This window comes from Drosophila guanche, unplaced genomic scaffold (assembly GCF_900245975.1).
Source record: "Drosophila guanche unplaced genomic scaffold, DGUA_6, whole genome shotgun sequence".
NCBI lineage: Eukaryota > Metazoa > Arthropoda > Insecta > Diptera > Drosophilidae > Drosophila > Drosophila guanche.
In genome coordinates this window covers 3434981-3456587 of record NW_022995750.1, presented here as the reverse complement: position 1 = coordinate 3456587, position 21607 = coordinate 3434981, and the positions used below count along the sequence as shown (strand labels likewise).

At 45.3% G+C, this 21607-nt stretch overlaps 7 protein-coding genes across 10 annotated transcripts; 3 read left to right on the top strand and 4 right to left on the bottom strand.

The window, feature by feature from the left end:
* Nucleotides 1–199: 199 nt before the first annotated feature.
* LOC117586705 lies at nt 200–2484 on the top strand. Its single transcript, XM_034276975.1, has 3 exons — nt 200–355; nt 1082–1128; nt 1193–2484. Exons 1-3 carry the CDS (start codon nt 319–321, stop codon nt 2312–2314), a joined length of 1206 nt encoding a protein of 401 aa, XP_034132866.1. The 5' UTR covers nt 200–318; the 3' UTR covers nt 2315–2484.
* A 27-nt stretch (nt 2485–2511) lies between these two features.
* LOC117586702 (nucleolar complex protein 3 homolog) lies at nt 2512–5360 on the bottom strand. The gene is made up of 4 exons (XM_034276969.1): nt 5248–5360; nt 3564–5185; nt 2880–3503; nt 2512–2820 (listed from the first exon to the last, which is right to left on the bottom strand). The coding sequence occupies exons 1-4, from the start codon at nt 5254–5256 to the stop codon at nt 2604–2606; spliced, it is 2472 nt and encodes an 823-aa protein (XP_034132860.1). The 5' UTR covers nt 5257–5360; the 3' UTR covers nt 2512–2603.
* A 44-nt stretch (nt 5361–5404) lies between these two features.
* Nucleotides 5405–6454, top strand: LOC117586708 (G patch domain-containing protein 11). Its single transcript, XM_034276978.1, has 2 exons — nt 5405–5531; nt 5582–6454. Exons 1-2 carry the CDS (start codon nt 5485–5487, stop codon nt 6342–6344), a joined length of 810 nt encoding a protein of 269 aa, XP_034132869.1. The 5' UTR covers nt 5405–5484; the 3' UTR covers nt 6345–6454.
* On the bottom strand, nt 6371–7788 carry LOC117586707 (serine/threonine-protein kinase 16). The gene is made up of 4 exons (XM_034276977.1): nt 7594–7788; nt 6930–7524; nt 6739–6873; nt 6371–6675 (listed from the first exon to the last, which is right to left on the bottom strand). The coding sequence occupies exons 1-4, from the start codon at nt 7701–7703 to the stop codon at nt 6559–6561; spliced, it is 957 nt and encodes a 318-aa protein (XP_034132868.1). The 5' UTR covers nt 7704–7788; the 3' UTR covers nt 6371–6558.
* Nucleotides 7789–8086: 298 nt separating this feature from the next.
* Nucleotides 8087–9115, top strand: LOC117586709 (DTW domain-containing protein 2). Its single transcript, XM_034276979.1, has 2 exons — nt 8087–8246; nt 8314–9115. The coding sequence occupies exons 1-2, from the start codon at nt 8158–8160 to the stop codon at nt 8990–8992; spliced, it is 768 nt and encodes a 255-aa protein (XP_034132870.1). The 5' UTR covers nt 8087–8157; the 3' UTR covers nt 8993–9115.
* Nucleotides 9008–10198, bottom strand: LOC117586710 (general odorant-binding protein 84a). 2 transcript variants are annotated; one of them, XM_034276981.1, is made up of 5 exons: nt 10042–10198; nt 9590–9814; nt 9465–9526; nt 9279–9405; nt 9008–9219 (listed from the first exon to the last, which is right to left on the bottom strand). In XM_034276981.1, exons 1-5 carry the CDS (start codon nt 10193–10195, stop codon nt 9125–9127), a joined length of 663 nt encoding a protein of 220 aa, XP_034132872.1. In that variant the 5' UTR covers nt 10196–10198; the 3' UTR covers nt 9008–9124. The 2 variants fall into 2 exon arrangements, with proteins under 2 accessions (XP_034132872.1, XP_034132871.1); XM_034276980.1 differs by lacking the exon at nt 9590–9814.
* Nucleotides 10199–10303: 105 nt separating this feature from the next.
* On the bottom strand, nt 10304–21535 carry LOC117586703 (glucose dehydrogenase [FAD, quinone]). 3 transcript variants are annotated; one of them, XM_034276970.1, is made up of 4 exons: nt 21163–21535; nt 14581–14758; nt 14387–14507; nt 10304–12242 (listed from the first exon to the last, which is right to left on the bottom strand). In XM_034276970.1, the coding sequence occupies exons 2-4, from the start codon at nt 14746–14748 to the stop codon at nt 10693–10695; spliced, it is 1839 nt and encodes a 612-aa protein (XP_034132861.1). In that variant the 5' UTR covers nt 14749–14758; nt 21163–21535; the 3' UTR covers nt 10304–10692. The 3 variants fall into 3 exon arrangements, with proteins under 3 accessions (XP_034132861.1, XP_034132863.1, XP_034132864.1); XM_034276972.1 differs by having other exon boundaries at nt 21167–21535; XM_034276973.1 differs by having other exon boundaries at nt 21425–21535.
* Nucleotides 21536–21607: the final 72 nt, after the last annotated feature.

Here is a 21607-nt window from a genome sequence, read left to right as displayed (position 1 = left end):
GACAACAATGGATAATCCAGGGGTCATAAATCTGCTAAAGCGCAGGCACCAAACGAACTGACGAACTGTCGTCGTGGTCGTCGTTGTTGGTCTGGGGGCAGCTGCCACATAAATATGGCAAAGATGCAGCAGCAACCATTGCAATGCCTGAGAACTACAGCGAATTGGAAATTGGTATAAATTTCTAGCAGCGTTCTTGGTTCGCCCACAGTTGCTGTCGACGAGTGCCCGAGTGAACCACGTAGCCGAAGGATTGAAAGGATATCAAAATCACACACGGAGAATATAAACATTCTCATTCTCATTTCGGACAACATTATGCAAGTTCATCGTTGCTTCTGTGGAGTCTTCGCAGGTGAGTCTTGGCCAATGCGTTCTGCTGACCCAGACCCACTCCCAGTCCAGCAGTAGGCCCAGGTCTGGGGCCTGAGGCGGTACTCAACAGTGACGAGCGATCGGCTGTCCGCCCCATCATTATTAGCACTTCCTTTTTGGAGGGCGTCTGTCTGTCTAAGTTTTTGCTGCCTTGCATATTTACGATGCATGCGTCTTGGGGCAGTGCCCAGAGCTCGAGAGATTGTTGTTGGCAGCCAATTGATGTTGGAGTGCGTTATTCTTGCAATACGCACAGTGGAATAGGACACCAAATTATCATATAAAAGGAGCGTTAGGCTACGAAATTACAGAGCAATCGGAGGGATGTAGCAGCCTCTTCGCCTCTCATTTCGAGAGCCATCTAACTCTTTCTCGATTCAAACTTTGTGGAATTCTTACCATATCTCATGTCTTACTTGTACCACTGTGTGCCTCTGGCTGAGTAGGAAGCTGATAAATAAAGATCGCAATGCAGAACCGTCTAAGACGCGCGCTATCAGACCGCTAGAATCGCAACGTACTTGGCCCTAATACGGACACGAAACTCTTCACTTCACTTCGCTTCGGTTTTGCTGTCGATCTGTGGCTGTGGCGTTCATTTCGATTTTGTGCGTCGACTGGCCCACAGCACAGATCACACGGAGCCCAGTATTGGCCACAGTTTCCACTCCCACTCACGACAATCGCTTTCTAATGTTCGTTCCAGTTCTTGTGCTGCTCTGGAGCGGAAGCTTAGCCCAATTGCAAGTCCAGGTGAGTGGGCGTGTCTGTCCCCAGGAATACATTTCTTACCCATCAAGTGTGTTCTGTTGATCAGGCTCAAAGTGGCTACAACTATGGGCGACCGGAGCTGGCCAGTGCTGGAGGTGTTACCGCCGGTGGACGGCTCACCCCTGGTGCCTATCCCACAGGCACAGCCTTGCCTCTGACCCCAGCACCCGCAACAACAGCCTATGGATCGGGTTTGTTCCCTTCTCCCGCTGTGGGTTTTACGCCAAGCGGACAGGCGACGACTGCTTTTGGTGCACCTGCCGTTGTTGGCGGAACCGGAAGTATCCCAAGGAGACCCTCGGCAGGAGGCATTGCTACAGCGCCCTCTCGCAGTGGACCCTACGGACCACAGACCTCCCAGTACGGCAATGCCCAAGTCTCTGCTGGACGTGTGCCAAGTGGAACTGGCGATGGTGGCGATTACAGCGATGGAGAAGGCGACTATTCGGCCATTCCGGGTACACCGGGTGTGGATTATCCCGTCTACGCACAGGTGCCACGCACAAACTTCGATTGCACACAGCAGCCCCTGCCCGGATACTATGCGGATATCGAGGCCCAGTGCCAGGTCTTCCACATCTGTGCCCTCAACCGGACCTACTCCTTCCTCTGCCCGAACGGCACGGTCTTCAGCCAGGAGACACTCGTCTGCGTGTGGTGGAACCAGTACGACTGCGTCTCGGCCCCCAGTTTGTACGCCAACAATGCCTACATCTACGACTACTCCGGAGGCACTGGCGCCAATGTCAATGCGAATGCCTATCGTCAGGGACAAGTCGCCGCAACGACGGCATATGGAGCAACTGTGTCGGCCACTGCAACTGGAGGCGGTGCCTTAAGAGCCACTGGAGTGCCCCAGGTGGCTGGCTACAATGCAGGTCGCGGATCCTATCCCTCGCCCACACCCACGCCTGCGGCACAATCACAATCCCCTTACGGCGCAAGTGCTCTAATTCGTCCTGCCATTCTCCCAGGCAATGTCCAGGCTTCTTCTGTAACCAATCGACTGGCACCCGCTGGCGCAGCTGCTGGTCTCCTGGCCACAGCCGCCGGTGTCCTGCCCGACAATGGAGTGGGCGGCTTCGGGCAGCAACCGATTGTGGCAGGCGGCAACCGAGAATATTTGCCGCCAGCGAATGCAGGACAGCGTCAACGAGGCGCCGCATAGGAGACCCTCTGGCACTTGTACCCGGTTATATGGCAATAGACACTGTGCATACCTAGGCTTAGACGATAATTGCAACATCTTACTAGATTGTTAGGAGCTCCGAAACACACACACACACACACAATTTAGTAACAGATTCGTTGTACTTTCCATTCCATTTTAAATATACCATAAAGAATGTTTTTACTGTGAAATTGTTGAAGTTATTGTCACTTTTTTGTCAATTTTAGCTCTTGGAACTACCCAAAAGCTCTTCTGTAATCTTTTTCTATCTCATTCCATTTCGTCTTTATTGTAGTGCACTAAGAAAATCCAATTGCAATGTTGGCTTGTCTTTAGAGAGTGTAAACTTCCCCTCTTTCTTGTTGTATTCCCGCTTGAAATCCGATCGAATAAACATGGGCTTGCCCCTTTTCAGTTTGGGTTGTCCTGCTTTTGGCAGCGGTATCGTTGGATTAAAGGCCATTTGCGTGCTGTCGAACTGTGTGAACAGTTCATGTGAGGTGCTGAAGAAAGACAAAAAACAAATTTAAATTAAATTAATCAAAGGCAAGGGTTTACTCACAGTTTGCCAATATCCGTGGGCAGTGCTCCGTCACCCGAGGCGGGCACACCATTGGCAATATGCATGGCCAGGCGCCGCACTGTAGGATGGTAGTGACGTGCCAGAATGGTCAGCTCGTACAGCGACGTTACAGCCGCATTGCAGTACTCGGGATCCTCCAATTCGGGATCATAACGACCCGAGCCAATGCTGCAGTCCGTGTCTAGCAGAGTATCCAGCACAGAAGTCAACTGGAATGTCTGCTTGATGGTTCCCAATGTCGCCAGAGTGCCATTATGCAGCAGATACAAACTGCCTGTCAGAAGACGCTTGACAAAGGCCATCAGACGCTGTTGGCTCATGTTGCGGCGCCGCTTGACCAGCACTTCATCGAGAGTGCGCAGAATGATGGTAAAGTCAGCGTGATTCTTGCCCGCCTGCACGGCCAGCATGTTCCGATAAAAGTGCTGATAGAAACGTATAGGATCAATGTTCAGGACTTCGCCCTGGCCCGAAAGAATAACAAAAATGGTCTGTATGCAGTGCAGACGCTCCCGATAGCCCAGTTCGTCCTGCTCCTCGAGTATCTGATTGAGCACATTGATAAGGTCAGAGAAAAAGTCCAGATTGATGACATGAGCAAATCTGTAAGAGAAACCAAAAGATTAAGAGGGCTTCAAGGGTGAGAACAAGAACCAAACTCACTCTGCGAGGCCTTCCAGGATGGCGCTGAGCACACGCGATGTGGGATCATTCTTCAGCACACGAAAATAGATGGTGAATACCATTTTGATGATCTCCGTGAGCTTCTGTAGCTTCACTTGCTTGTTCTCCTCAGCGCGGGTCTCCTCCAGCTCCTTGTTCAACTCCGTTAGCTTCTTTCTCCGCTTGCGTTCCTTCTTGGACATGCTGATTAATCGCTGGCGGTGCGATTCCAGCTTCTTTTGCTTCAATTCGTTCTCCTTCTCGGCATCCAGATTGACATTCTTGATCTTGAGACCCATCATGCAGGTGATGCACTCGACATGGACATTGTTCTGTTTCGTTTTGATCAGATTATTGATGCGACGCACAATAAACAGAGTCATGTCCAGCTTCTTGTCGTTGGCAAAGAGGGTGCGAAAGCATTGATTGACGGCTTGACGCATGGTGCCATAGTGGCAATTGAGCATATAGACCAGCAGTTGGGCAATGTTCTGAACGTAGTTGAAGTAGGGATGGGCCTCCAGCAGCTCACACATGCACTGCACAGCCACGGTGGCCAGTTTCACGGTTTGCGGATTCTTCAGGCCTCCTCTTTTGTTCACTTGAGCCGTGAACTGCTCCATCTTCTGCAGAAACTTCTTGAACTGCTGCAACAGCGCATTTTCAAAGGTGACTCGCTCCAGGGTGGCCTTGCGCACGGTTTGCATTTTGGTATCTATTTGTCCCACACGATACTCGGGCAGAATGTCTTTAAAGATCTCCGTAACCGAGATCATGGCCAGCTTGCGCACAGGCATTAGGTTGGGCAGCCCGCTGGCAGGGTTTATCTCGTCCATCAGCTCGTACAGGGCATGGAAGTTGCGCATTTTATCCTCTGGCTTCTCCAGCATGCCCGAACAGATGATACCAATGCGATACTTTTGACGCTCGATCTCCTGCTGGCGGGCAATCAGCAGATCTGTGGTGGAAATCATTTTCTTTGTGGGCACTATCGGAGCTGCAGCCTCATCGTTGACCACATCATCATCGCTATCGGTATATACACTCGCCTCGTCGTCATCCTCTTCGTTGACCTCCACATCCGAATCCTCCTCTTGCTTCTGCAGCTTTGGCTTGGGCACATAGTCCACTTCTGTGCTCCTGGTTATAATCTCGCCATCCCTGGACTTGATAGGTAGCAGATTAACCTTGATCTTTTGCGTTTCCTCTTCCTTTTTGCTGGCCGTGGCGTAGGCCATCTCCAGGCCTACAGACTGCTGCTGATCATCCACATCCTCGACTGTCTTGGCCTTCCTCTTGCGCTTGTTTTCATTGAGCATCGCAAGATCATCGCCATCCAGCATGTCCGCAATGTTATCCAGCAGATTATCATCGTCACCGTCGTCGTCGTTGTCAGCCTCCAGAGGAGCCAAACCCAGGGATGATAATTTATTGTGCTTCTTGCGCTGGGCCAAGTTATCTCGCTTGTGCGCCTTCTGTGAGAATATACTAGGTCCCTGATCGCGTTTTGAGCGCAAGTTTTCCTTTTTTTGTTTAATCTTATTTTGTTGCTGTTTTGTGAGCGGCGTTTTCTTCGACTTCAGATGGGCCGCACGCTTCACTGAACTGATTTTCACCTTTTTCTACAGTTAGAAAAGTTGCATTTGATTAATGTGAGCTTATTTATATAAATTTAAGTACTTACCACCCCCATTATATTTTATTTAATTGATAAAACGTGTAAATAAAATATCTAAATTAATGTTGACTTCGGAGCACATGGGAAATTAATATGAGGCTGCCACACAACCGCGAAATTCAACAGCTGTCTTGTAGGGATGCCAAATCGTTCAAATTAGGTCGTTAGACAGCGCTGCCACCTAATTTATCGTGTCCCGAACAACACAAAAACAAACCAAAATAAAGCAAAACAACAATAATTATGTCCGACGATGAAGATGATTACATGTCCGACAAGTTCCTGGCCGGGTAAGTATTTCCCAAACATCTCCAACTAGACTATAATGCTCCAATTCCAGCATGCAGGATGTGCGCCCCAGCTTGGTGCAAGATCGCGGGAAAAAACGTGCCATCAAAGTCCAAAAGAAGCGGCAGGAACACCACAAGCGGCAGCGCGAGGCTGCTGCCGCCACGTCCAACGTGAACAATGAGCGGCTGCAGCAGAATCTCAACAAGCCGCTGGCTGCGGACAACAAGGGATTCCAGTTGCTGGCCAAAATGGGCTACAAGGCAGGCAGTGGTCTGGGCAAACAGGCGGATGCACGCATCGAACCCATTGGCATAACCATAAAAAACGATCGTGGTGGCTTGGGCAGAGAGGCAGCCATCGCGGAGCTAACTGCAAAGCGACAGGAACTACGAAGAGCTCATCTGCTGCACAGGGCAGGCATTGATTCGAGCGAGGAGGTCAGCACAGAGGCATACAGAAAGAGAGCCATGCAAAAGGCAGAGGAACGCAAACTTCAGTACGATATAAGGCGATGCCAGCAGACATGTGAATCCCTAGATGTTGCCGCGAATGTGCAAGAGCCTGATCTCGAGTTCTTCTGGCCACCGAAACCAAAGGAGGAAGAGGAAAGCGACAGTGAAGCAGAGCCAGACAAGACCGCAGAAGAAGAGGAGCTCCCAAAGGAGGAGCAGTACAGTGCCTTCGAGCAGCTGGAACTGCTTACAGGCTACCTTCGCACAGCCTATACCTTTTGCTACTGGTGTGGCACACGCTACGACAGCGTCGAGGATCTGGAGACAAACTGCCCCGGTCTCACTCGCGACGATCATTAGTTGGGTGGGTGGGAACAAAAAATACATTTAGAATCATTAAATATACATATAAGTTCACAAAATCTCTGCACGTTTACAAGTAATTTACAATAATACGTAGTCAAAAAACATATAGCGGTGTGTTAGGGTTCGTTACTGTATACAAGAAAGGTCTATAGACGAGTTGGAATCGATGTGGGTGTGTGGGCTGTGTGTAAAATGAGCAGAAGAGACGCTAAACGCGACCCTCTAGTTTCTGTATCAGATCGTGAGTGCGTTCGATGACACTGTATATGAACGGCCGCTCCATGGGATCCGTGCGCAGCATATAGTTTATCAGATCGTGCATGTCCTAAAGAGTAAAATGCCAGGGATTAGGTAAAGAAGAAAGGTATGGAGAAGGTTTCCACTGTACCTCTGTATAAATGGAATCCTCTGGAATGATTATATTGCCGCTAAGCACGGCCAAGGCAACGCTATCACCACGCTCATAAATGGGATCGAATGGGGAGTTAAAGTAGCACATGGCATACAGCACACAACCAAGGCTCTGCAGGAAAAAACGATTATCTAAATGATCAACCATCAACAGAGCTACCCACTCACCCATATATCCGTTCTTTCGTCAATGGTGCAGTAGCTTTTGACGGTAAACAGCTCCGGGGCACGATACACAATTGAGCTACGCTCCTCGGCCTCATCCTGCAGACGCTGAGCATCCGATTGGCCAACAATCTGCAAGCGGGCCTCCGTCATGGAGCCCAGATCCACGATAATGGGCTCAAACGAATCCGATAAGCATATATTGGCAGTTTTCAGATCACGATGGGCCAGCGGCACAGGCTTCGCCTCATGGATGGCTTTGACACCCTCGCAGACGCCCAGAAAGATTTGCACAATCTGTGCCTCGGGCATGTGGTCCTGCTTTCGGGCCCGCAGCTGAAGATGATCCAGAAGTGCGCCATGCTTGTAGTACGGCAGCACAATGTACAATGTGCTCGTTGTATTGATGACGATGTCAGCCTGACCCTTTAGCTCGTAATCAACGACACGGATCACATTTTCCGAGTCGATTTTCCTGCAATTTTCAATCTCCCGCAGCGCAATGTTCTGGTCGTCGATGCTGTGGCAGGTGATGCGTTTTATCGCGTAGCTCCGTCGGGTGGTAGGATTCTCCCCAAGGTCTATCAGACTGAAGCCCCTGTGCACAGATACGAATAGATAAGATATTTTCAGATTCATGCAACAGAGAGATTGTTTCAGAGGTTACCCTTGTGCCAGCCTTTCCCGAATCGTGTAGCGGGAGCCATTGATGTTGAGCGTCTCTTTTCTGCAAAAGCAGCCACGTTTCATAATCAGGGTCCAACCAATGCTTTGCATTTTGTTTCTATTAAACTATATACTTGATAATTTTAAGCCTAACAACTAGTTTAATTCATATACAAAACCTAAATATAAAACAGTTTGGTGCTATTAACATGTTCATGCGTGGCAATGTTGCCAATGTGCAGTGATTGTGAATTGAATAAGTGCTGTTACGTGTTTGCTTATTATGATTTTTCGGAGTTACTGCTAAGCAGTAGTAGGATAGTGTTAAAAAGCTATTTAATTAAATATATATTATCAATTAAAACTTAATGAATGATGATTATTAATTTGAGATATCTAACATCATGAATATGCAACCGCATACTCAGCAAACCTATTCGCGCTTCGCAGCTGTTCCAGAGACAGGGCTGTTATTGTGGACATGTGGCTGCAGAGCGTTGCCACCTGGCCCTCCGTGGTTTTCCGGATTCCGAAACAGTAGTAAGACATTTATTTAATTTAATCAATGACAACAATGGAGGAGGAAGCCTGGCAGGATTTGATTGGCATCAGCGCAGACACGCCCGACGGACGCGATAAGTGCGAACAGTGCAAGTGAGTGGGAGGTGCCTTAATCTGCCTATGAAATTTCAAAATCTTTGTGCTGCTTATTTTTCTGCAGGCGACCCGCTGTTGTCTGCTGGTGCTCCGCCCTACCTCAGCCACCGCTGGCGGTGGCCTCGCAAATTGTGATACTACAGCACCCTGCCGAAGAGAAGCGTTCCCTTCGCACTGCCTTGATGCTCCAGCTGGGCCTGGAGCCGGGAAAATGCGTTGTCTACAAGGGCAAACGATTTCCCAATCAAAAGAACTATGCGGAACTGCAGCAAATCTTCGATTCGCCACAGACGCTGGTCCTCTATCCTAGTAAAGATTCTGTGCCTTTGGAGGAGATCGATCGCAGTGCCGGTCCATACACTTTGGTGCTCATCGATGGAACCTGGCCACAGGCAAAGGCCATCTACGCCAGCAGTCCCGCCCTGCATCGACTGCGTCAGGTGAAACTCATATCAGTGGGCATCAGCGACTATATCATACGTACCCAGCCCACGGAGGGCTGTCTGAGCACTCTGGAGACGGCAGCGCAATGTCTGGCCGTGCTCGAAGCCCAGCCAGAGCTGCGAAAGATGCTAGTGAACCCGCTACACGCCCTCTGCAAATACCAACTTGACAACGGCGCCGTTGAGCATCAGTCGAAGGAGTTCCTGATGAAGACCAATCAATACCCCAAGCCCATTGGCAAGAGATTGAGTCGCCTGCTCAACCAAACGGTGTGTGGAGCCGCCGAGCAGGAGGCGTGATAGAGAAACGGACACAAATGAGTGTAGTTTATGCTTTTTACGTAGATTTATAGAGAGCTCTGTGCACGGCCATAGTTATATTTAGCCATTTAATACAAACAATTTGTAATTTTCTACCCGAAATGTTGTAGTTTACACAACTGGAATGTTCCTGGCGTCTGTGAGGGAGCGCAGGACAACGCACTTGATGATGGCATAGCCTCTCTCACAGGCATTCGCTTCGTCCTCTAATGGATTCAAGTTTTTGAATGTATTTGGAATACTTTTCCAGCGTGGAGCTACTTACTTCCCTGTTTCTCACAAGCTTCGATGGAATCTCCAGTGGCCGGCCAAACATATTTACGCACAAGATCTGCATTTAGTTTGTAGTTATCCATTAAGCCGGATTTTTCAAAGAAGCAATGGAAATAGCACTAGAAATATTTCAGCCAATAGAATGTGGTATCAAAAGTGTGCTTTGATTCCCCCTTACCATGCTTGTTTTATCCTTCTCATCTGGCAGAGCTCCTGTTGTGTTGAACTGAAGGACATTGGCTGAAAGAGTCGCTCTATTAATACACCCAAACTATGATCCTTTAGATCCCTCTCCCGACTCACACATTGGTGTGATAAAACTTGCGTTGCAGTTCCGCACAACTTCATCGAGATCCACATAGCCAGCTTCCCGAGGGGCTTGTGTCGTTGTGGAGATGTCATCCACATCACCATCAAAACTGTCATAGTTTATAATAAATATATCGCCATTGTCCTTGGCATGATCCTGCAGCGCTTTTATAGTGCACATACCGAGGCTCAACAGAGCAACGACCGCCAACGTTTTAAACAGCATGGAAAGCATTTTGAACTAAAATGATTTCTGGTTTGGTTTTTGCTGGGGATTGATGCCCTTTTATAGGAAATATTTTGATGGTTTGGAACATGCAATGCACAGTTGCTCCAATTTGTTATAATATTTGCGGAAATTGGCCAACAATGCAAACACACAAAAGAAACACATTTCATCCCCGTCGATTGCCCAATTAAAATGATCTATTGTATGCCCCGCTTACCATATGGAATCATATTCTCATCCGCACATTGCACTCGGATCGATTTGAAAAATGCATGCATTTCCTGCTGCTTTTCCGGATCATCGGGCACAATATCCTGGCCAAAAACCAGCATCAAAGATACAAAACCAAGCACAAATATAGCACGAAACATTTTTCGACTTTCTGACTGGTTTATGGGAAATATGGAACCCTTTTATATGATCTTTCGATATGCGATCGTGTGGTAAATGTTTTCCAATTGATGACAAATCATTAAGTATTTAAACTAAATAGTTGTTGCACTTTAATCGAACAATAAATACAAGTATATTATAGAAACAGAGAGAGAGAGCGATATTCGAGATTTGGATATTTCAATGGGGTGGTTTTCACAAGAATTAGTTTAAATAATAGTAGGTAGAACCTGTTAAACGGTTAAACTTATCGAGAGTCATTGTCGGAGTCGTTGATTGCGCAACGCAGAGTGCTTAGAGTTGGAATAGAATGGGTTCATATCGTATCGGATCAGGCCAAAAAGGTTTTAAAATTAGTATAGAAAAGGTTGAGTTTTTTCCTTAATAATAATTTTCGCTTAAATTTGAATTTGTAGTAATTTTCGTTGGAATTTGATTAAATTACTCTATGCAACGTCCACGTCGCATCCACACGTCAGACTTTGGCGCCCCAGGCACGCTTCAGCAGATAGGCGCCCTTCTCGGCAATCATCACGGCCGGTGCATGGGTATTGCCCGCCGTCACCTTGGGCATAATGCTGGTGTCCATCACACGCAGTCCGCGCACACCATGGACTCTCAGCTCGTGATTGACCACCGCCATGGGATCTTGGGAGGGACCCATTTTGCAGGAGCCCGCCTGATGATTCTCCGGTCCGGTGTTCTGACGCACGGCGCACTCCCAGTAGGAATCGCTACCGAAGGTGTGCGACTCACAGCCCTTCACCACGGTCTTGTCCAGCCTCATGCCGTACTGCTTCAGGGGCGAGGTCTGCGATAGCCGTATGGCAATCTTAATGCCCTCCACCAGGGTCTTGACATCACGCTCATCCGTCAGATAGTTGGCAAAGATGCGTGGGGGATCCAAGGGATCGGCCGAGCGTAGGGTAATGTAACCACGGGACTTGGGATTGAGTACAGCCGGGAATATCTGAATGGACCGGGAGTTGTTCGAGAGTAGCTCGCCCACCTGTCCGGTGCGGGCACAGCTGGCCAAGTAGCCACCAAAGTAGAGCTGCAGATCGGGCAGATTGGGGCGATCGGCCCAGCGGGTGGCCATCTTGGCGGTGACATCGGAGATGCCAGTGCCCGACATCAGGCCATCGCGGAAGAGCAAGTACTCCATGGCCGTGGCCCAGTTGAGGGGCGCCGTGTCCGCATCATCGATGAAGAAATTTGTGAAGTAAGCCACATGATTGTGGAGGTTCTTGCCCACGCCCGGCAGATGATGGACCGGACGCACATTAACCTTTTGCAGATCCTCCTTGGGTCCGACGCCACTCAGCAGCAGAATCTGTGGGGAGTTGACAGCACCACCACTGACGATCACCTCCTTCTTGACAAGGATCTTGCGCATGCTGCCAAACTGATCGCTGACTTCCACTCCCACAACGTTCTTGGTGCCCGGATGGATGAGCACCTTGGTCACGGTGGTGTTCAGCAATATGTGCAGATTGTTGCGCATGCGTGCGGGTCTCAGGAAAGCCCTGGCAGAGCTGTAGCGAATGCCATTCCTGGCCGTCATCTGGGCAATCATGAAGCCTGTCGAGTTCTGTCCATTTAGATCCTGCACCGCGAAGCCCATCTCCTCGCCGGCCTTCAGAAGGGCATAAGACAGTGGGGGATTATAGGGGAACTTGCCCACCGGCAGAAGACCACCCTTGGCATGGTATTCGGTGCCCACGGCATCCAGTTCGAGATTATCCTCTGATTTCTTGAAGAACGGCAGCACATCCTGGTAGCTCCACCCCGGATTTCCCTGTGCGGCCCAATCGTCGTAGTCCTCGCGATTGCCGCGTATGTACATCATGCCGTTCATCACCGAAGTGCCACCCAGGACCTTGCCACGGGGCCAGTAGCAGCGCTGCTCCATGGAGGACAGGCAGGCCATCCGCTCGGGCTCCGTGTTGTAGCGATAGTCAATGTCACTGCCAATGAAATTCAGGAACATGGAGGGGATCTGTGCACCCACCGGTTCGTCGCCACCTGAAATGAAACGAATAATAGGAATGTGTTTGAGTCGTGAGCAGCCAGAAACCGGTGGATGATTATCCACCCATTTAAAGCCCAAATTTCAATAGCCTTCTGCATCTGGGTGGCATCTCAATTAGATGCTTGCAACATCTGAGGCACGCTTTCGCTTAACCCCTGGGTAATCGATTATAATTTGTATTGCTCCAATCAGCATTCTACTCCAAGAATTTCCGTTGCGAAGAGTCCACGACTCGTAATTAATTAAATCCAATCACAGATGGAATCTTTGATTGTTTTAACCACAGCGTGGGAGCCGAAAGTTGTAGCCGCAAAAATCGCTCACAGACAAAAGAAATTCAACAAAATAGCAACAAAAAAACAATACCAGCTCTGATTCATTGAGTATTAGCGTTATATATGATCCCCACATTGTTCATAACTTGTTCTACAGCGCAAAATGCAAACGAAATAAGAAATAAGAGACAACAATTAGCACCGTAGCAAGACGTATTCTAATTAGCTGTGTATATAACCCCCCAAAGATAATAAACAAGGTAAAAACATCTTCAAATAAATATGGTCTTTAGAAATTTAGTTAGCTTTCGATTGCTGAACAACATGCTGATTTTTTTTGTATAAGAAAGTAACAAATGATTGGCGGTAACATAAACCATTAACATTGACTTTCAACACAGAAATAATATTTATTTGGCATTTTTAATCTAATCAGAAATGTTTTCTCTTTGGCAGATTGGTTTTTGTGCAATTTTTAAAAGCCAGAAATTAAAGATTCGTGAGTTTAATTTAAGATATTAAAACAAAAGACTAAGAACACAAACTCTACACAAAATTAAGCCATTAGCCATCACAATTGAGGGTCATTTCTATTAGCTAATGCGAATCTCTTAAAGCCAAGAACTTGCTTAGTTTGTACCTCTTTCCGGCATTTATTTTGACATTGACTAAACATTTGATGATGAATTGCATGTCTAATGTCAACCAAGATTAAACCATACTTGGGATGAATATGAGTTTTAATCTTTAAAATTATATTTTTTCGAGACAATAAGCCCAGTAATGGCCACAACTAATTGCACTTCAGCCTGGGCCTGGGGGGCAATCATTGTATAAGGTAACGCCAACGCATTGACAACTTTGAAAATGTTTCTCTTTTCTCGAGGGTTTCATTATGCAATTAGTGTAATTAGTGACTGGGCATAAAAATTGTCACGTACAATAAATAAAATTGAAAAGTACGGTGTAACCCACAAAGTAAGCCAAGCGAAGAGAAGAATGGCTGATAAGGCAAGTCTAATGGGATTTATGAGAATGTTTTCCCGGCGCTGGAGAGAGGTACTAAGTGATTTTCTAGAGACATGAATAACTAATTAAGTTATTAGTGATGAATGGTGAAAAATTATGATGATTAATGAGGTGTTTTTGTTGTATTTAGACTCTACGCAAAATAGAGACATTTTAAAAGAAGATTTGCTCGACTAATGGTTCGATTTTGTATGAATAAAAATGGTTTCCTAAAAGCATTCCATAAATTATTATATGATTCCCTAATGCTATCCTCTAATAACTGGTACTATAAATCCTGTTTTCAATTTAGCCAAATTTATGTAAAATTATTCAGTGCTAAAAAGCCTCTTCAGCAGAGTTTACCGCATATTTGTTTCTAATTAAGGAAAAGTGAATGCCCTGCATTAAGTATCACAAACACTCGTGCCACCGTATTGTTGATGCATTATAATTCATTCATAAAAAATGTAAGCCAAAAAAGCAAACAATGATTCCAATGCAAAACAAATGAAGTCAAGCGGAACGTAAGAAACCCCCATGAGGCATTGTAGAGGGCATGCAGCAAGACCAATCCTACATAGAAAGAAGACATTTGCATGGGGCATGCATTGCCTTGGGGCAGCAAGGGAACGGCTGCTCTAGGTGGCGGTGGCAGCCACTCGTTTAGTCTACATAATGCTCGTGGCAGAGTTGCGGTTGCACAAGTTTTAGCTGCTGCTGTTAGGCTTCAATTACTTCTAAACAAATGCCACATAACCGTGCATCTAATTGCCCGTGAGCACACTGTGTGTGTGCACAATGTGGCTGGCAACATGTTGCATGCAGCACACACGACACGAAACACAACTTACCGGCTTCGATCAGCAACACCTTCCACTGGGGCACCTCGGAGAGACGTGAGGCAACCACAGAGCCAGCAGAGCCGCCGCCAATGACAATGAAATCGTACTCGTAGTCCGGCTCCGATCGAAACTGCCAACAAAACGGATTGAATGTGATCTGGTTAGCCACACGTCTTGACCATATACGGATTTGATTGGCTTACCCGCGTGCTGGCCCGTCCGCACGGATCCTCCAGATCGCATTGGGAGCGTATGAAGACCTCGAGAAGGCCCATGAAGAGCATGAAGGCGCTGCCGCCGCAGGTGGAGGCGAGGGTGGGGCCCGTGGGCACGCCCACCAAACAATCGCAGGAAGATGGACTTGTGGACATTGTGATAAGGCTGTGTGGAATGGAAAGAGCAGAAAACGAAAGATTTAATAAACGATCTTGAGAAATAATCTGCTCAAAATTATAATTCAATATTTAAATGTATCTTTTTTGTTTGTTTTAATAATTTCCAGTTGATTAAACACAAAGCTAAAGGGCAAAATCATAAATATAATTCCAAATTCCGCAATTCCAAACTTCTGTTTAACCTTGCCGATCCAAGGGGCATGGAGGACAAAGACCAAAAATCATCTAAGTAATGCTCCAGCACTGCAATTAATAAAAGTACCAACCGTGGCAGACAATGGGCGTCGTCGCAGTCGAACAAGTAAAACAAAAGTTGAATAAAATGGAATTCAAATCAGTAAAAGATACTTTTCTGATAGCGCTGGGCATTTGGCAAAAACAAACGGCAACTGCCGCAAGCATCAGAAGCAGCAGCAGCAGCCGCCGCATTGGCAATTACCAAAAGGCCAAGCCAGACATAGCTCATCATCTTGGTTGGGTCTTAGCTGTTGGCTTTTGTTCAGTCAGCTGCATAGTTTCACATGACCTTAGCCCCGAACGAGGGGCTCTGGCGCTTCTCTTTTCCTATTTGAAATTTCAAAATTACTCGTACTCTTTTGCTGCCCAAAACAGAAGCAATGAGAGATTGAGTAATGTCCATTATAATTATGTCATTTGCAAGCGTTTTTGCTGGTGGCAGCGCGGATGAGATGACCTCTGGGCGGGTGAGATTTGAGTGATTTTTAAGTGAGAGTTTTGGGCGACTGATAAAGTTGCTCACCGTTTCCAGGCATGATAATAACACAAATGTGTAGCATCGCATGAAATACCAACCTACAAATCAACACATTTTTGGGATGATGCTGACAACGTTTTTGACCCCAATTATATCGAGACTTAGAGCTTAGAGCAATCAAATTGCAATTTGCAACGAAACCAAAAGTGGAAAAACCAAAAACCAAAAGACCGAAACTGAAAATGAAACCAAAAAGTCAGAGGCAGAGGCAGAGAATCAACAGAGAAGATCACGCTACAATTGCTACATTTCGTCTGTTTTGTTTTTGGTTTTGGTGTTCGCATTTGACATTTGAAACACGATTTTTCATTCAATTTGAATGGGTTTTTGGTGTCTTTCTTGTTTTAAAGTTGAAGGATGCCATGAAAGTAAAGCAAAAGCCAAAGTAAAGGCAAACTACAGCCAGAGTGCATACGCAACTTGGGCAGAAGGAGAGGCAGTTGACCTCGCAACAAGTTTTCCAGACTGGCTAAGAAAAACAAAGTACAGGCGAACTTCACAAAAGTCAAAGAAAAACGCGTGCAAAAGTCGTGCAGCAGTCAGAAAATTAAAAGTTGTTCGGGACAAGTTTTTGCCTCAGTTTTGGGGCATGGAAATCTATGGAAAACTTGAGGGAAATCCTAAGAAAATGCTGGTGGGAATATGCGAGTAATTATTCAATTTATTAATGACATTTTTTGTGTCTCTTCGTTGGCCTATTCACACTTCCTTTTTGACAACAATGTTATCTGTGAGTTTTTTTCTTTTCATAATTATGAACACCTTGTTTTTGTATTAACAACTTGATCGGATGTACATAATATCTTGTGCACTGATGCGATGCGATGAGTTGCCCGCATGTCGATTATAATCGGAGTTGCAGTTGTCTTCTTGTGGTTTTTGTATTGATATCGCTTGGCATTGTCTTCATTGCTGCCATTGCAGTTGAAGGTTTCTTTGAGCTGCCAGTCAGTCAGCAAAGCAGGCAATCAGTTAGTCAATCAGTCAGTCAGTCAGGCAGTCAGTCAGTAAGTCGGTCTTGTGTTCAGGGGTGTGAACAATACAACTGACAGAGTTGCTTTGGTACCTTCTTTGGCATATGTTTAGCTTTGGTTTCTGAGAGGAGTGGAGGGCGCTTATTAATGTGGGAACTGTGCATTTATTAGAATAATAATCATAAAGTAATGCAATTTATGCGTGCCATGACAAAGGCGCCACATAAAACCATGTGATTATAGTGCGGGGATTGTGTAAGGGCCAACTATCTGCCAACTATTAGAAAAACCAATAGAGAGATAAAATAAAGCACAGACCATAAAATAAAGTCTTTTACGATTGGGCATCAAATTGACAAGAGCTCTGGCAATGCGTATGAATATATTAACGAAAAGAGCCGAGTGCAAAAACGGGAAAAAGTTAATAAATAAAGCGAAACACGTACGAAATTGTAGGTGCAACATGTTGCCGCCGGTCTTTCACAGAGTGCGGCAATAAATTAACACCAGCAACAACAACAGCAACATCCATCCATCCGTCCTCGGGTGCCCCCATGGAGAGGATAACGAGGCTGCAAATGCAAACACAATATTGATGTTACGCAGTGTTCACAGTGTGCTCTGACCATTAGAAAATTGGCCAAGAAATCAAAAGAGTGTGGAGCTCCAGTTGCAGCGCCAAGTTGCAACTACAGCGTGCAACCTGCAACTGTCGACGGCGGCAATTGCATTGGCAATAGGCAGAGAGGAAACTGACTCGCAATGTCTGTCTGTGTGTGTGTCTGGCCAACTTGGCCAATGTCTGACTTAAAGTCTGAGGCTGATGTTGCATTTGGTTGTTCCCGCCGTTGCTGCTGCTGCTGCTGCAACCATTGCCGGTCTCTCATGGCTCTTTGGCCATCTCTTGACTTCCTATTTTCACTTTCATTCGTCATGCGCGTGGCGGCAAATAGAAATGCAACAACACAGCCAAGCAGCTAAATCTACTGCCCAAACTGCAGCAAACCCACTTTGGTCTTTTCTTGTAGTTTTTCTTTAGTTTTTCTTGTAGTCTTTTTGTCTCTGTCAACGCGCCATCAACAATTTGCGAATATTTTGTGTTGTGTGAGAATCTGTTGCTGGTTTTTACCTCATCGTCGCATGCCTCATAATGGCAATATTTGGTTAATGCACTTTGCTTGATGCTTTATGGCCAACAATGATGGGGTTTAATTTTGTAGAGACTTGCAAGTTTTTTATTGGCTAAATTCTAGCAATCCACATGTGCTATTTCCCCCGTGTATTGGTTGTCTAAAGCTCCATTGTTCGGTAAGTCCATTTCAATACCTGATTAAGATCAATAAAACTCGATGGGGAAAAACAATAAAAACGGATCTCGTGTACATCTGCATTGATTGGTAATTGTATTTTTATTTATTTTTCCAGATAATTGCGCATTATCATTTATTTAGATGGCATTGACCGGCACGATTTTCAATGGATATTTCCACTCTCCCAGAAACAGAAACGGAAATACCCCAATACCAAGCAGGGGCTACAATTTTTGTAGAAAATTTCGAAAGCAGCAACAACAACAACAACAAAAACAAAATAGAAACACCAAACTGCTTTACATAATTTATTTAAATTTTGGATGTTTTTGTGGATGTTTGTGTGGATCCTATGTTGCACGAACTACGTGATTGAATATTTACAACATTTTGTTGCATTTCGCCCAAGAAACAAAAACCAAAAACCGAGTTGCAGCAACTCTGCATGTAATACCCTTGGCGTTTGCCAATTACGTGGCCCCAGCCACACAATTAAGTTTCAAGTGAAATTCTGCAATTGCGGTGTGCGCATCATTCGGGCGATTGTCAAAGACTCTCCAGATGAGGCTTTGTGCCTTGATTGATCGCTGGTTACGTGCTGGATAAGGTAAGAAAAAAATCACCAAAAGTAACAGCAGTCGCAGCTACAGCATCTCTTTGGTGGGCCCCGAGGCGGATGCAAAGCCCAGTCAACGATGTTGTTCGGGAGCTGCCTGTCAACTGGGTTGCCTGCCATTCCATGAATCTCTGCGATCTCTGTGGGGCTATTCGGGACAGTAACAACACTTTTAGTTTCATTGCTAAATGAGTGAATTTGTTAACAGGCTTTTGTGGTCGCCGCTGCCGTAATTGATGTTTTGCCAAAATTTCTCACGCTTTTCAGTAAGAATAGCCGACACCTTAGGGGCTGGCGATTCTCCATAATGATCAGACATGGTTACCCGCTTCAGCTGTGTTGCAATAGGATAGTCAATAGGATGGATAGTCAATATGCTAATCAATTTCTTATGAAAATCTGTCCCATTTCAAGCATTGTCAACGTCACGTTCCAACGGCTGTCTTTTGGCCTGCAAATGTGCCATAACGAATTGTTAACAAAAAAAAGTACACAAACATTTAAATGGCAAATGGCAGAGGAGAGGCCAAGCAACAGATTGGACACATATAGGAGGCACACAAAAGGAGGCGAGTAAAAGGCAGCGAAGGGGAACCAAACACACTAGTGGCGAGTAGATGCTGCAGATTGAATGAATGAACGAATGGCTAAAAACCAAAAAAGGGAGCAAAACAACAAAATAACAAACAACAGGCAGCAAAAGTCAATCGATGTCTTTGAAGAGGAGCAACAAAAGGCAACTTTTTTCTACCCATTTTGTGTCCGTTGTATTCCAGACGGTTAGAGAGCTGGAGCTGTAGCTGGAGCCCCCGATCGAGATGCGACATAGCGGCGACAGCACGCTCCCAAAACATGGAGACATACAAATTTGTATCTGTTGCTGACATTTGAACATGACTTCAACTATGGAGCGAATCCCCGCTCGTGTGCAAATAGTTTTTGTTGGCGTTTTTGAGGTTTTTTCATGTGCCGCAGAAAAGAAAGCGCTGCGGGGTCCCCTGGGCGTGGGTGTCAGCCGGTCAAAGCACTCTGCTCTCCATGTTCACTTATATCCATTGCCATTGGCCCCCACCGAAACCCCCCTCCATGGCAACAAATATCAATAATTTTTTATTGAAATGCTCGTTGGCCACTGTTTGCCCTCAATACAAATTTTGATGGATCATCGCCTTCTACTTTAATTTTGCACTCAACAATAAAAGTACAAAATTTGTTATGGTAGAAAAGAAGCAACAAATAAAAAGATCTCCACCAAATGTACATTAAATTTTGATATGCAAATCGAAAAAAAAAAGTATCTACACAGCAGACGCATGCCTTTCGAATGCCTCCTCTTGGTTTTAATGAGTTCATGCATAAAATCAGAGCAAAGCGAATGTTAATGTGAAATTCTTTTTGATTTTGCTGAATTTATTGTTTGAGCTTTGATTGCTTTTACTTTGGGCTTTAATCAGCTGACAGATTAGGTGAGTTTTTGGCACTTTCTTTGCTTGACCGGGCATTAGAGTATGAAGAAATATTAGCATTTCTCAATCATACTTTAACAAATTGGGGTACGAGTATAAGTAAGTTCCTTGGGTATTTGGGAATTACTTCTCAGAAAAGAGTTATCTTCATATGACCAAATATATGTGTATTTATATTGAAAGCCTGTTCAGCATTATATTTTCGTGGTATTTTATGTGAGTATTTGTAATTTAGGGTTTTTGGGATCCACTTTTTGTGGAAATATTTTCATGGCCTTGTGACCAAAATGTTGTTGTTTATTTATTTGCAAGAAATTAATAAGCTAATGCAAGTCTTGGTAGAAAATATTTGTATTTTCGAAAGTCACACTAGTGATAACATTTCTTGGCCTCAGAGATAATATGCATTCATTTCCTATAATATTAATAACTCATGATCATATTTATAAAGATTTTCACCTCATAATCAAAAGACCAACTTTACTTAAGTTTAAAAACTCTTAGAAAATCTAAGCCTCTTTCCTCCATTGATGGACTTGGAAAAGAAAAGCCAGCTAATAACGGATATTTCCATTCATTTTAATTCAAAAGGCGAATTTTACCCACCATAAATAAGCGTAATACTCGGGCTTCCGTCGAATACAAATGCGGTGGAAATGAAACAGAGGCTGGTTTTGTGGTGGGGCGACGAAACCGGGCTAATTTCCTATTACACTTTAATGATCGTTTCATGAACTGGCTACGTGAAACACCCTAATAAGTGAGGCTGTGGCACAGAGACATAAAGAGGCGCAGTACGATTAATATGCTATGTAATTGAGCACAAAAATCGAACAGATTTGTGATCGTATGGAAGGCAAAGCCAGACAATGGGTGACCAATTTGATGTGTGTGGAAAAAGAAACCAGTAACTAAGATTAGAAACGTGTCTAGAGGCAGAAAATCGTGAGACCTCCACAGACGGCAAACAAAACGAGTCAAATTGGAATTGGAGCTAATGCAAAAAAAAGTAATAAAAAAAAATGCAACTCAATTTATCGCCATGAGGCATCAGAAGACCAACAAACACTCTGCTGAAGTTCCGTTTCTTGGACTTATGACAATGGTAAAATTTCCAGCAGTCCAAGAGGCTGGCCAAAACAGTTTTCGTTGAGCTTCCTCAATGCTAAAAACGGACATGGCCGAAACACAGCAGAAAATCAGCGAAATAAAAGAAAAACTCAGGTATCAGGCGATTGCATCAACTTACGGTCGGTCTATGTCGGTTCGGGTTTCCTTTTCTGTTTGTTAATTTTTTGGAAAAATTTAATTATTTATTCCTTATTGAAAACTGAAATGCCTCTCAGCAAATAGCTCAATGGCTCAATGGCATGGAGATGATAAAAACGAACTGTTCGACTCGACTCGTAAAAAATGCACAACTGTGAACAATTTATTTAAACGTTTCTTGTTGCAGTTTTTTTCTTTTATGTTTCTTTATCTTTTCTCGGACACAACACAAAGACACTCACGAGTACAACGGATTTGTTGGGCTGCCTTCTAGGGTTTTTAGTATTCCCCTCTTATTTTTAGCACTGGGTCTCGTTTTAACCTGTTTTGAACTGCGCGCAGACGCAGACCGTTACCAACTCAGCCTCTGGCCGGCGAGCGCGAGGCTTTTTAAGCTTCCCAAAAGCCGCCCGCCACTGCGGTGA

Excerpts from the sequence above, each read along its gene's own strand:
- LOC117586703 (XM_034276970.1), bottom strand. The coding sequence starts at position 14,748 with ATGTCCACAAGTCCATCTTCCTGCGATTGTTTGGTGGGCGTGCCCACG. Across the intron at positions 14,508-14,580 it reads GCGGACGGGCCAGCACGCGG|TTTCGATCGGAGCCGGACTA; the intron begins GTAAGCCAATCA and ends TTTTGTTGGCAG. Across the intron at positions 12,243-14,386 it reads GGTGTTGCTGATCGAAGCCG|GTGGCGACGAACCGGTGGGT; the intron begins GTAAGTTGTGTT and ends GTTTCATTTCAG.
- LOC117586710 (XM_034276981.1), bottom strand. The coding sequence starts at position 10,195 with ATGTTTCGTGCTATATTTGTGCTTGGTTTTGTATCTTTGATGCTGGTT. Across the intron at positions 9,527-9,589 it reads AAGTTTTATCACACCAATGT|CCAATGTCCTTCAGTTCAAC; the intron begins GTGAGTCGGGAG and ends CGACTCTTTCAG. Across the intron at positions 9,220-9,278 it reads AGCTTGTGAGAAACAGGGAA|AGGACGAAGCGAATGCCTGT; the intron begins GTAAGTAGCTCC and ends TGAATCCATTAG.
- LOC117586702 (XM_034276969.1), bottom strand. Across the intron at positions 3,504-3,563 it reads ATCCTGGAAGGCCTCGCAGA|ATTTGCTCATGTCATCAATC; the intron begins GTGAGTTTGGTT and ends TTTCTCTTACAG. Across the intron at positions 2,821-2,879 it reads CCCACGGATATTGGCAAACT|CACCTCACATGAACTGTTCA; the intron begins GTGAGTAAACCC and ends GTCTTTCTTCAG.
- LOC117586705 (XM_034276975.1), top strand. The coding sequence starts at position 319 with ATGCAAGTTCATCGTTGCTTCTGTGGAGTCTTCGCAG. Across the intron at positions 356-1,081 it reads CTTCTGTGGAGTCTTCGCAG|TTCTTGTGCTGCTCTGGAGC; the intron begins GTGAGTCTTGGC and ends TGTTCGTTCCAG. Across the intron at positions 1,129-1,192 it reads TAGCCCAATTGCAAGTCCAG|GCTCAAAGTGGCTACAACTA; the intron begins GTGAGTGGGCGT and ends TCTGTTGATCAG.
- LOC117586708 (XM_034276978.1), top strand. The coding sequence starts at position 5,485 with ATGTCCGACGATGAAGATGATTACATGTCCGACAAGTTCCTGGCCGG. Across the intron at positions 5,532-5,581 it reads TCCGACAAGTTCCTGGCCGG|CATGCAGGATGTGCGCCCCA; the intron begins GTAAGTATTTCC and ends CTCCAATTCCAG.
- LOC117586709 (XM_034276979.1), top strand. The coding sequence starts at position 8,158 with ATGACAACAATGGAGGAGGAAGCCTGGCAGGATTTGATTGGCATCAGC. Across the intron at positions 8,247-8,313 it reads GATAAGTGCGAACAGTGCAA|GCGACCCGCTGTTGTCTGCT; the intron begins GTGAGTGGGAGG and ends ATTTTTCTGCAG.
- LOC117586707 (XM_034276977.1), bottom strand. The coding sequence starts at position 7,703 with ATGCAAAGCATTGGTTGGACCCTGATTATGAAACGTGGCTGCTTTTGC. Across the intron at positions 7,525-7,593 it reads CGGGAAAGGCTGGCACAAGG|GGGCTTCAGTCTGATAGACC; the intron begins GTAACCTCTGAA and ends ATCTGTGCACAG. Across the intron at positions 6,676-6,738 it reads AGGATTCCATTTATACAGAG|GACATGCACGATCTGATAAA; the intron begins GTACAGTGGAAA and ends TTTACTCTTTAG.